Source organism: Phyllopteryx taeniolatus, chromosome 18 (genome assembly GCF_024500385.1).
Source record: "Phyllopteryx taeniolatus isolate TA_2022b chromosome 18, UOR_Ptae_1.2, whole genome shotgun sequence".
NCBI lineage: Eukaryota > Metazoa > Chordata > Actinopteri > Syngnathiformes > Syngnathidae > Phyllopteryx > Phyllopteryx taeniolatus.
Genome location: NC_084519.1, coordinates 17,954,596 through 17,968,072, shown reverse-complemented (window position 1 = coordinate 17,968,072; position 13,477 = coordinate 17,954,596). Strand labels below are relative to the sequence as shown.

The 13,477-nt window shown below is 42.0% G+C and overlaps 1 protein-coding gene across 3 annotated transcripts in view; it reads right to left on the bottom strand.

Annotated features, from left to right (window-relative positions):
* Positions 1 to 11,277, bottom strand: part of LOC133468034 (tyrosine-protein phosphatase non-receptor type 14-like) — a 39,765-nt gene extending 28,488 nt beyond the window's left edge. The window contains exons 1-3 of one of the 3 annotated variants that reach the window (XM_061753405.1): positions 10,906 to 11,277; positions 8,302 to 8,448; positions 36 to 435 (exon numbers count right to left, since the gene is read on the bottom strand). In XM_061753405.1, coding sequence (XP_061609389.1) covers positions 36 to 209 — 174 coding nt within the window. In that variant the 5' untranslated portion in view covers positions 210 to 435; positions 8,302 to 8,448; positions 10,906 to 11,277. Of the gene's footprint in view, positions 1 to 35; positions 436 to 6,311; positions 6,455 to 8,301; positions 8,449 to 10,905 lie in introns of those variants that run through there. The other 2 variants (XM_061753404.1, XM_061753406.1) reach the window with 2 other exon arrangements.
* Between the last annotated feature and the right edge of the window lie 2,200 nt (positions 11,278 to 13,477).

Sequence of the window (13,477 nt, the reverse complement as noted above, 5' to 3'; positions counted from 1 at the left end):
TTTAAAAAAAAAAAAAAAAAAAGTGTTGGGCTCACCTCACGTAGTTCCAGTCGCTGCGCCACGGCTTCCAGGCATTCCTGCCCCGTGCTCTCCACCGACAGCGTGCATTCGATCACGTTGTTGTCCAGCAGCCGAATGCGCGTCACAAAGTAGTTCTTGCTCAGGACGTTGTAGCGCCGCGTGCGCCGCAGCTTCAGCCGGAAGGGCATCGCAAGTTCAAAAGTCACAATGAAGATGGAGGCAGAGGGAAAGCAAGAGAGACAGAAAGAGAGAAAAGGAGCGAGAGTAAGAGGGGGCAGGGTTAGGCCGCCTTCACGAGCTGGCCGCGGCCCCCCTCACTCTCGGGCCGCGCCGGCCGCACCGGCGCGTGGAGTCCAGATGCTCCCTGGCCAGATGCTGGCCCATTCCCAACGGATGAGGACAGGTGGACAGGTGCTGCACATGGAAAAAAGGCACATTGTCAGAAAATATCATCACGCTGTAATTACAGTGAACCTCCGTTATGGCAAACCATAAATAAAATCGAAGGCAATGAAGTGGGGGCAAGACAGATTAACGGCAATATAGCAGGTGTATATATATATATATATTACATCGTCACTGTCAGCCAGAAACCCTGTCTGTCCAAATATGGTCAATATTTTTTCACAAATCCATACTTTAGGTCTGTCCCCGCGTCGTCTGTTAATTTTTACACATCGTGAATCAATTTAAAGTCTTGTAAACAGCTTGAGAAATAATCTATTAACCCCCTTGATCGCTCAAGCGCCTGAGAAGTGTCATGCTCATATTTGTTCCATGAAATTGTAATCATTTATTCCCAATCGTCCATTCTCTTGCCTTTGTAGCATTTCTCTTGGCTCCACTGCGTCCAGTTTGTCCAATCGGCCATGTCAGTCTAATCTGCCCAAGGGCCTTCTGAACCAGTCGTGCTGTATTAGCAATGGGACCGTTTCTTGAACCAATCACATCGGCCAGCTCGCTGGCCGATGTGATTGTGTCTGTCCTCTGATCAGAATCGGAATCCTTTTTAATCGTCAAAGCAAAAACAGCCAACTTCGACAAGCAAAACACATCTGTAGTGATCTGCACACATTACTACATTGAATAATCCACTTCAGAGTGGTGTATTTTATACCATTGCTTCAATGCTTTTGTCTTGTTATTAGGTAAATACTAATTGTGAACTGCCCCAGATGATGCACGTGGTACAATTGCGTGCTGTTAAATTGCATTTTTGTATAGTATTGATGGTACCAAATGCACGCATGCATAAATTTGACGCTGTGTGGATAACAGAAAATCCCAGATACATTGTGCAATATGTGCACCGAACTCTTGTTTGTATAACTCTCTTGGGGGCAAGCATAGTCAACAGCATCACATGGAGCAAAACTAACAATAAATCTACAGTTAAATGAATGTACAGGTACATGAAAAAATACTTTTTTACAAAATACTTTCTGAGACTATGCATACTACACTCAGAGCAAAAAGCAGCAAGAACAGCCAGCGGCATTGTACGCAACAACTACACGGAACAACAATGACTCAATCACTGGCACAGCTTGATCCAACAGTTGAGGCCCAGCGTCGGGCAACATTTGGGTGACAAGCAGGCGAGACGTGAGCTCGCGCGTCAGTGGACATCAAACGGCCGAGCGCGGGCATCCATCCGAAGACGGCAGCTGCGCTTTGAGGAGCTAATGGAGCTTCTAAAGACTCATATCGGCCTGTGTGGGAGGCCTCGCCTCGTCTTTTTTCCCCCCCTCAACCTTAATTCCATCTTCGCCTCATTTTCTGGCCAACACGGGGACAGACGTTTTCGTAGCCGTGCGTAACTGCACACAGATACACACGCAAACAGTCAACTAAAACCACACGAGAAGAAGTCTGAGTATGTAAACGACTGTTAGCTTCGGTAACGTCACACACACTGTGGTTTACACATCTTTGCAGAACACTTTGAAAGCATCGCTGGGGGGTAAAGTACAACGGCTAGTCAAGAGCTTCCTAGTAGACACGACACTCAAGATTAAGATTTGGAAAGAAATTTGGTCGGCCCAGAAAGTTGGAGAAGCGCTCCGAGGAGATTTCCCTTTTACTCGCCACTGCGGCTACACAAAGAGGACAAACATTCGGCTGATAAAGGCACGCTCAATTACAGATGAAAGGGTTGACAGTTTACCGCTAACTGTGATCAAATTCACATAGCGCGTACCACTGTATTTAGCATCTCTGAGATAGGAAGTTGTCTAAACATCTCTCAGGCGGTGCAACAATATTAGTTATTATCGACACGCTCCAACCATCCTTGAAAACCAATACGGGGATAGAACTACAGGTGACTTAACGGATATGCAAATTATTTCGTACATGATTGGAAATTTTCATTCCCTTTCATCTCATATTACTTTGTTGTTTGCGCTGTGTTTAGCATTTACCAATAGAAATTTTTCGATTCTCAAATTTCCACACGGGGAATAGATAAAGGATTTATTGTATCACAATGCACTGAAAGGGGATCGTCTTGATTTGTTTTGACAATCGGCAACAGTGGGAAGCGCTCACGAGCCGCATCTACGAGATGCGAGAAGAACAGCAGCGATCGTAACCTGCGGCGTGATGCAGTCACGTCCTGGCTTTCCTCACGCGGGTGTCGTGTAGAACAAAGTTAAATGTGATGGTCAAATTTTCATTTTCAAAATGAAATGATTCATGCTCATTTTTCTATTTTTTTTTTAAATAGCTAAACATATTTGTACAATTGTTTTACTAATATATTTTATTATTTACAATATATAAACAAGCAAATAAATAAAAATATATATTAATTTGCCAATTTTAGTATGAAAATGGCCATATGAATGGAACAAATGCTACACCTTGATCACGTAAATGTTCAGTTGGTCGGATTGAAAAACAGATCATTTGTTTATACCTCTAAAATGGTACAAATGTATGCTTATGTTACGAGGAAAAGGATGGTCGAAAGTCGAAAAACGAGCAAAACAAGAACGCTCCAGTGATCAGAGAGGAAGAGGAGGAGGAGGAGGAGGAGAAGAAATGGAATCGATGTGTTGCTTCTTGTCCGGGATCTGGAAACGTACTGAAGATAGTCAGCTTGGACGCCGGCCCAGATTCCTCTCTCCTCCGACTTGGAAAACAGCGCACACCTGACCCAAGTGGGAAGCACACGGAAGAAGGAGGACCAAGGAGAGGCTCTTAACAACGTTTGGTGCGCTTAAAAAAAGGGTGACGTTGATAAAAGCCATCCTGGCTGCCATCACATTCCTTAGTCCTGAATCAGTCGGAGTACAGTAAAGCTACTACAGTATTTGTTTTTTGTGGCAAACCTACAAAATCCAAACAAGGCACGAACAAACAGGTCATGTTTATTAGCTCTGAATTACAGAAGGCCCTCTGACCTGCAGGAATGCAAACAAAGAGTCGTGACGCTAGCAATAGCGTCGCATACTTTCACCGCATAGCAAACAAACAGGGACATGCACTAACAAGGGCGCACCGCAAAAGCACACACGGGATCAACAACACACCCGGGCCGCTCGGTGCGAGGTTAGCCAAGGGACCAGAGGGCAGTTTAGCGCAGGTCCAAAGCTAGTAATCAGTGTCACGCCGCGGAGAATGCGGCTGAGTCAAGTCAGACAGACAGAAAGACAATAGGATAGCTAGCGGTTTTAAAATCACGTTCCGGTGTTTATTTAAAAGCGCGTCCGTTTAAAAATTTGGACATTGTAATTTTGTGGCATGAAGAGAAGTTGTTTTGCTTTTCCTCTGTTTTGGCTAAATTTACATGAAAACATTCCTATCTGATTGTGTTGTTGATTGTTTTTTAAGCGACTGGCAAAACTGTTGGTGTGTTTGTCTGTCTTTCTGGGATTTGCATTTGACTTAAGGTGCTTGATTGACTTAACGATCAATTTATCCTTTAATTGTGTAAATGCTGAATACAATTCAAGCATGTTATTTTGCAAACAAATAGAAAAAATCCGCATATAATTAACGCCAATTAGACTGTTTTTTTGAAACCACGTTGAGAAAAAAATATAAGGATGTAGCTCGTCGGGGAAAAAAATAATGCTAGCTAGACATCTGGCTGGTTATTTAACTTGACCTGCAGTCACTTGGGAACTATTTTGGAGTACAAAACCATCACCTTGAATGATTTTTTTTTTTAAAGTTATTTTGTTTTCCCAAACAGTGCTTAAGCTAACTAGCTAACTATTGAATATCTCTCTAATTAACTAGCGATAGCAGCAAATTAACTAGCGATAGCAGCAAACATCTGTGCCGTACAGAGAAAAATGATGAAGCTGTAGCTTGTCGGGAAAAGTAACTACCATTCTAGGGAGCTCGCTGGGTACTTACGTTGACGCTCAGTCACCTGGGAACTCATTTGGAGTAAAAACAGCAACTACATGAATTTATTAATTGCATTTTCAACCCAAAAAAGCTAACACTAACTACAAAAAAAGAGAAGAATTGATGCCCGCACTATGTTAACCGCGCATTTGACAGACATATAATGTAAACAGCTGGCAAAAAGTTATCAAATGAGCCTGAAAATAATGTTTACACAGGTTTCGCCACCCGAGAACGAACCAGACCAAAACATGACAATACACAAACAGAATATGGCTTTGGATGCTCACTAATGGTAAGGCTATTACAGCTAGCATGCGTACAAGGACATGTCTGCACTTGGGACACAGCTCTCCCACTCGGGCGAGTCGCTTTGGGCCCATTCACGTCCACACAAAAGGCGGCAACCACAACAAAAGAGCACTTTGCCGCCCACCGCTGAGACGTTAGTTGAGGACACAAGTGTAGCATGTGTAACTCAATCAATCTGATCTGTGCTGCTCGTCTGGGGCTCAAATACCAACGATGCCCCCCCCCCCCCCGCCTACCTGCCCTTCTGTTACACATGAGCGCTGTTTGGGTTAAGTGCTTTGCCGCCTGACTCCTCTCCCGTGTACCCGCTGGCTGCTTACAAGTCCATGCCGATCCGGATATCTCGGTCTATCCATCCGTTCGTCCATGCATTTTCAATCTATCGGGGAATAATTTTAACATATTAGCCTCTCACCCAAAGTTAGCTGGGTTAGGCTCCAGCATGCCGGCGACGCTAATGAGGATAAGCGGTATAGAAAATGGAGGGGTGCATATTTACACACTGAAATGTTCAAACAAACTGTATATTAATAAAGGTCCGCTAGCCTAATGATAACATATAATGCCATAAACAGGTTAACCGAAATTAGCATAAATGTTACGATAATTCTTAACTTTTAAACAGCTCCTACTTTAACACACAAAAATCTGCATTATTATAACAAAAGAGAATTAAACATTATTTATATTTAAACCAAATTAAATTTTAAACCAAAATGTTTAAACCATACAATATATTCACAAATGTCTTCTTTTTTAAAAAATGATTAATATTTTATGAAAGTCCACCAGCTTAATGCTAACATGCAATGCAAAATGCCATCGACAGGATAACAGAAATTAGCTGAGATGTTTCGGTAATTATAATCCTTCAAACAGCTTCTACTTTAACACACACACAAAGCAGCATCACATACAATAAAAGAGAATTTCACATTGTATATTTAAACACCAAAATGTTCAACCATAGCATGATGTCATCAACAAGCGTTATCCCGAGTGTTTTCTCGAGTACAAATGCATACCGTAAGCCAAATTTAGCCCGTCTACCGCACACCCAGAATGGTTCCTACTGGTCATATACACACACACACACACACACACACGTTTGTTTTTTTTCATTGGGCTTTTGGTCGCAGGTAAAGTGATCTTGCAAAGCAACAATATTTGATTGGACCAGCAAATAAATAAAATGGAGCTATTCTCTTGTTGTCTGGGCAGTTTCGTAAATTCTTGTTCATTCTCATTGAGGCCAACAGACAGTATGAGATTGGTATTTTGATGATGATACAGCACACACACACACACACACGAGCAGCTGCAAACATGCTGGGAGGCCAGACTTTTCTTGAAAGCGCATCTGCTCAATTTTCAGCACCCTTTTTTTTGTCTTGATCCATCTCACACACACGTATGTACAGAACGTGCCTTAACTCAGGACGAATACATTTTTATCCAGTGATTGTTATAATCGATGAGATAATCGTTAGAATATTTGATTGCTTCCAGCCTTGACGGGGAGAACAGGCAAATTCCAACTCCAGCTGTACTGAAATAACACAGACCATGCCGCTACATTCCGCAAGATGACAGGAAGTGGGCAGAGCGAATCTTACGGTGGGAAACGGAGGAGGTGTGACATCTCTTATCATGTCGTTCCAGTTGTTCCAAAGAAGAACGGAAAGGAGGGGAAAGTAAACAACGAGGAACACGGGACACAGTCACGCCGCCGCCTCTCTTCATGCCGCCAAACCACGACGCTGTTCACTTTTTCCATGACATTCCCACCAACCCGAAAGCGGCGTCCTCCCCGTCCCCCTCCTCTGCCTGGGAACCACATCACACTTGCAGGCAAAAAAACAGCGAGGACGTTACAACAGAGGCGCCTGGTTTGCATTAACACATCGCTTCTGTTTACAACCCCAATTCCAATGAAGTTGGGACGTTATGTTAAACATCAATAAAAACAGAATACAATGATTTGCAAATCATGTTCGACCTATATTTCATTGAATACACTACAAAGCCAAGATATTTAATGTTTAAACTGATCAACCTTATTGTTTTTAGCAAATAATCATGAACTTAGAATTTCATGGCTGCAACACATTCCAAAGAAGCTTGGACAGGTGGCAAAAAAGAGTGAGAAAGTTGAGGAATGCTCATCAAACACCTGTTTGGAACATCCCACAGGTGAACAGGCTCATTGGGAACAGGTGGGTGCCATGATTGGGTAGAAAAGGAGCTTCCCTGAATTGCTCAGTCATTCACGAGCAAAGATTGGGCGAGGATCACCTTTTTGTGAACAAGTGCGTGAGAAAAAAGTCGAACAGTTTAAGGACAATGTTCCTCAACGTACACTTGCAAGGAATTTAGGGATTTCATCATCTATGGTCCATAATATCATCAAAAGGTTCAGAGAATCGAGAGAAATCACTGCATGTAAGCGGCAAGGCCCAAAACCAACATTGAATGCCCGTGATCTTCGATCCCTCAGGCGGCACTGCATTAAAAACCGACATCGATGTGTAAAGGATATCGCCACATGGGCTCAGGAACATTTCAGAAAACCAATGTCAGTAAATACAGTTCGGCACTACATGTGTAAGTGCAACTTGAAACTCTACTATGCAAAGCAAAAGCCATTTATCAACAACACCCAGAAACGCCGCCGGCTTCTCCGGGCCCGAGCTCATCTAGGATGGACCGATGCAAAGTGGAAAAGTGTTTTGTGGTCCGACGAGTCCACATTTCAAATTGTTTTGGGAAATTGTGGACGTCGTGTCCTCCGGGACAAAGAGGAAAAGAACCATCCGGACTGTTATGGACGCAAAGTTCAAAAGCCGGCATCTGTGACGGTATGGGGCTGTGTTAGTGCCAATGGCATGGGTAACTTACACATCTGTGAAGGCACCATTAATGCTGAAAGGTACATACAGGTTTTGGAGAAACATATGCTGCCATCCAAGCAATGTCTTTTTCATGGACGCCCCTGCTTATTTCAGCAAGACAATGCGAAACCACATTCCGCACGTGTTACAACAGCGTGGCTTAATAGTAAAAGACTGTGGGTACTAGACTGGCCTGCCTGCAGTCCAGACCTGTCAGTTCCCAAACGTTTATTGAATGTTGTTCAAAGAAAAGGTGATGTAACACAGTGCTAAACATGACCCTGTTCCAGCTTTTTTGGAACGTGTCGCAGCCAAAAAAATCTAAAATTCTAAGTTCATGATTATTTGCTAAAAACAATCAAGTTTATCAGTTTGATCATTAAATATCTTGTCTTTGTAGTGTATTCAATTAAATATAGGTCAAACATGATTTGCAAATCATTGTATTCTGTTTTTATTGATGTTTAACACAACGTCCCAACTTCATTGGAATTGGGGTTGTACATCCGCCCGGCTACTATCCGTACTTGTTTGGACTTTCTTTTTCGTGGCTTGTACCAGAACAAAGCGGTACAGTTGGTTCGCTTTTGGTGAAAGGTATGCACCAAACTGTACCACTTTTTCATAAAATGGAAAAAAAACAAAAACAATACCAATTCAAAATATGGAAGAGGTGCAGGTAATATTTCTGTCCACTTGGCGTCACCATCCTCACGTTCTACACTGTAGTATCTATGACTTTGGCGGGGCCTGGCCTGGTGAGTGACGTTGGAGTCGGCGAATGTGAATGTAGAGTTGTTGTTGGGGTTGTACCATCACGGGAGGCGGGGCCTGCAGTGATTGACATGCCACGAGTTCGCACCTGCGAAGTAGCGTACAACAGAACGGGACAGGTCTTAACACGCTTTGTGTCGTCGTCCGTCAAAACACAACCAGGATATATTGATGTTTTTAGGTTGTTTTTTATTGTACATTTTTTCCCAACTTCAACAAAATCACGCAGACCACCAATGCATCGGCCTCACCCCCTTGTTGTGTCGCGCTAAATGGCCGCTGGAAAATGTTTAATTCTCCGGCAAACTGCTGCATATTCCCAAAAACCACTGGCCTAGTACCATGTAATTTACACAGCGCGCTTTTGGAGCTTAGAAGCAGCCAGATGTATGTGTGTGTGTGTGTGTGTGTGTGTGTGTGTGTGTATGTGTGTGTAGAGCCTACGTCTCCTGCAGCTATATATGCCTTTGGAGATTTGTGCGTGTTTTTTTTTGTTTTGTTTTGTTTTGTTTTTTTGAGGTTATTGGTGCGTGTCCAAACATATCTTACACATGCTTACGCACACAAACATGAAACAGTTATGCAACACACACACACACATGCACACACACAAGCACACACACTTAACAACAAGCATGAGCTAAATAGCAGTGTGTACAAGCTACACTTTGGGCTACTATAGGACTCCAAAGGTGTCCAGGTTAAACTCATACGTCGCAAAACAAAAAGAACAAAAAACGTAGGCTATATTTTCAAGTGCTTTGAATATTAAGGTCCAGGTGAAAGACTTGTCCATTAGGTGTGAAAGTTAAACAGGACCACTCCCTTGGCAATTTTTGACTGATTTGACCACGAACCTCCAGTTGATAATTTCACCATGAAGTGCTTTGTGATAAATTACTCCCTTGACTTGTGTTTATTTTGACTGATCTCACCATAAAGCTCCAGGTGTCAGACTTCTCCCTGTTTTTTTCAATACAGATTCTAATTGTCATTGTTTGATTGAGTTAACTATAAACACTCTCTTGGCTGTATCATTTTTTTTTTTTGATTTTCAACTGTAACCCTAGAGCACAGGTGTCAAACTAAAGGCCCGGGGGCCAGATCCGGCCGCCACATCATTTTATGTGGCCTGCGAAAGCAAATCATGTGTGTCAACTTCCCTGATTCTTGCTAAAATCTGTTCCAAATGTTTGTATAATATTAATATGTAACAGTAATGAACTATTGTAAGCATGTTTTCCCTCCAAACCCCTTTTACGGGTTACTTGAACAATAGTTGAACAAACCATTATCCTTGACTTCTGATTTCAGAACTAGTTATCCATCAATTTGTTGTTTATGTGTAATAATATGATGAGGCAATTAAACATTGATATGAATAGTTACAATCATAATGGCCCCCTCCCCTCGAGGGACACGAAGCTCCAGGTGATAAACCGCTCCATTGACTGTTTCATTTTTTATCGATTTTGCCATGTAGCTCCAGGTGATGGACCGCTCCATTTGCTGTCATTTCTGAGTGATTTCACCATGAAGCTCCAGTCGATAGACTGCACCCCTGGTATTGTAATTTTTGAATGCGTTTGCCTTGGATCTCAAGGTGATAGTCTTGTCCATTCTGCAATTGTTACTGATTTCTGTTAGACTGATTTCACCATGAGGCGCCAGGTGATAGACTGCTCCGCTGAGTGTCATTTTTGAATGAGTTCGCCGTGAAGCTTCAGGTGATAGTCTTCTCCATTGTCTGTCATTGTTAATTAATCCTGAAACTCCAGGCCATCGACCTTTCTAACAGCGTGTCATTTTAGACTGATTTGACCATGAAGCTTCAGGTGATAGACTTCCCCAATGGCTGTGTCACTACATTCACCATGAGTCCTAAATCTTGGCTGTTTAATTTTGGACTGACTTCGCTTGGATGCTCCATGTGATAGACTGCTCCATTGGCTGTCATTTTTGACTGAGTTCACGGTGAAACTCCAGATGATAGGCTGCTCCTCTGTCTGTGATTTCTGCTGTGGTTTGAGACTGATTTACGCCCTGCGACTGACTGGCGACCAGTCCAGGGTGTAGTCTGCCTTTCAGCTGAGATAGGCTCCAGCACCCCCGGTAAAAACAGCACATGGAGAACGAATGGATGAATTTTTTCCATTAAACTGGCTGTGCATTTTTTATTAATTTTTTTTATTGATGAACCGCTGAAACTCCAGGTGATAGACTGCTCCCTTAAGTGTATTTTTATTTTTTTTGTCTGTCATTTTAAATTAATTTAAGATGTATTTCCAGGTGATATACTGCTCCCTAAGCTCCAGCCATTTCCTGTCTACCCGAAGCCCCCCCAGCCCCGAGCCATGTTATTTGAGTTTTGTCACATGAACAAATACTTAGAGGTGACGTGTTTTCGACGGGGGTGGGGAGCCAGGCGTGACAATGTTTGGGATGCCCAGCATTTGGCCTGATTTATTTTTTTTTCATCCCCCCCCCCCCCCTCAAACCGTCAACAAGAAAAGTGGCACAAACAATTTGAAGCGGTCTAACTCACCCCCGCTACATGCCGATGAGTTCCGGGGCGACTTCTGTCCGTCTGTTTCTCTCCCCCTCAGAACAAAAACATAATTCCCATCCAGTTTGGATTAGGCTTCCACATGCAACGCGAGATTTTGCAAGGGACTCTCGGCGGTGGCTAAATCACAGACGCAAACTCCATTCGAAAAAGTTTCCAGCGCGCACAATTTGAAGTTATTCGGCAACACAAAGGATGAAAAACGCTCCCAAAAGTGGGCTAACTCGGCCGCGACGGGCAACAGAGCAGCGACGCGGTGGATTTGGCGATGAAGAAGACCAGGACCAGGACCAGGACGAGGACCAGGACCAGGACGAGGAGCCCCTGCTAGCCTCACGGGGGCGTGCGGGACACCAGGGGGCGGGGGGTAGTTCACGTTCGCCACATAATATCGGAATCCAGGCAACTTAGCAAAAGTGGTCTCTTTGCTCGAAGCATTCACAACTTTATATTACTTCGAAAGAAAAGCACAATAAAACAGATCATTTTAAGGTACCAAAACAAATTCGCAAACACAGTTTTTCCCCATAAAAAAATATATTTAAAGTCAAACTTCAACAATGTAAAAATTTCTCCAAAAATGTACAATTGTTTCTACAAAATTCACCCTCTCTTTTTTTTCACCCAAAACATTTATGTAAAAAAAACACACACACTCACACACAAACACCCACATCTCTGAAAAAAACCCACAATTTTCCCTCAATAAATAAAACTTTTTGCAAAACGTGAAAAAATACACCAATTAGTAATTGGCAGCTTTTTTTCAAAAATAGACTTTTCTTTTTCTCAGACAAAAAAAATAGACTTTTCTTTTCTCAAATATACACAACTTTTCAATAAGATATAAAAAAAAGAAATCCCCAAAAATAATGAAAAATGTAATTTTTTCTGCTATAAAAAAAAGTTTTTTCTAAAAAGATAATCTCATAAAAACACAAAATTACTATTTTTTTTCGAAATGCATCATTATACCACAAAAATCTACATCCCATTTTTCTAAATTAAAAATACACCATTTTCTTTTTTGAAAAAATAAAAAGTAGATATACTTTAATTCTTGGGGGGGGAAAAAACTTCCTCAGAAAAAAAATCCGTTTTCTATCAGATTGTAAGGAAATAGCGATAGAGGTAGGAGAACTAAAGTTGTACTTCTCCCTACTCCATTTCAAATATGTATAATTTAACTACTTTATTTTTTTGTTCAAATATTGTTGGTTTTGTTGTTTTTATGTCACTTTTTTCACATGTTCAGAATAAAGGATTCAATTCAATTATTTTCATTTCTAAAAGTAATAAGAATCCATGTATGTTTTGTGCTCAATTATCCACACCCAGTGTGATCCAGGGGGCCCCGCATGGTGCAGTGCTCCACCAGATCCAGCTCCATCCATCATTTATCGTGGAGGGCCAGGACATATCATTTATTTCAAAAAGGCGGCTCTTGGGGTAATTAGTGTTGTTGTTATTGTTTGGGGGGGGGGGGATATTCATTTTTGGGTGTGGAATTTTTTTTTTTTAAAGTTTCTATTAGCAATAAAAAAAAAAAAAAACTGTTACAAAAACATGCCAAGTTCTTGAACACAATACAGAGGTAAAGTAGGTGTCAAGTGTAAATTCCCAGCTCTGGCGAGTACTGTGAAGGCAACAGCAGCAGCCTCTTGGGGGCGGAGCGCGTGGGATGGGGTGGTGGGGTAGTTGTGACATCACAAGGCAGGAATGTGAGGAATGCGGGGCTCCTGCTCGAAGACCTCCCGGTTTCAGGCTTTTCCAGGGGCCACAAAGTACGTGCAACAAAAGACCCTCAGACGTTTATGTTATTTATACCCTCGCTCCTTTTTTCTCCTCTTTATGACTTTACAACGTTTCTTTGCATAATCTACATTTTTACAAACATGTTGTAAGTAATTACAATTTTAAGAGTATGTGCAAGCATATTTGGAAAAACATTTTTAAATCCTTCATAGTAACAGTTATGGTAGTAATGAAATTTTACTTACCAGAGTTACTTTTTAAAAATGTTTGATGATATTGAAATTGCTGCTCCCTTCACATTATTTCTCAAAGATGGGATTTGTTTTCTTTTTCCTTTTTCTGTCATTGCATCTGATTTGTAGTGATTTATTGTTGTTGTTGATTTTGTTAACTTCATATCAGAGAGCCAACGTTTCATTTCAAATGCAAAAATAAATCGAGCTTCTTCCCTGCACAGACGCCCTCTTAATTATTTGTGACTCAATTGTGACATCTGGTGGTTATTAGTAGAATTGCAACCTGCCAATGACTCGAACGTTCAACTCCATCCATCCGTCCATCCATTTTCCCAGCTACCTTCGGGTGAGCGGCGGGGTACACCCTGAACTGGTCGCCAGCCAGTCGCAGGGCACATACAAACAAACAACCATTCGCACTCAAAGCCACACCTACGGGCAATTTAGTTGTCAATTAACCTAACCCTGCATGCAAAGTCCACACAGAACTGTGAGGCAGACGCTCTAACCACCGTGCCGCACACCAACAACTCAAAGATTTTAAATACAATTAGTAAAGG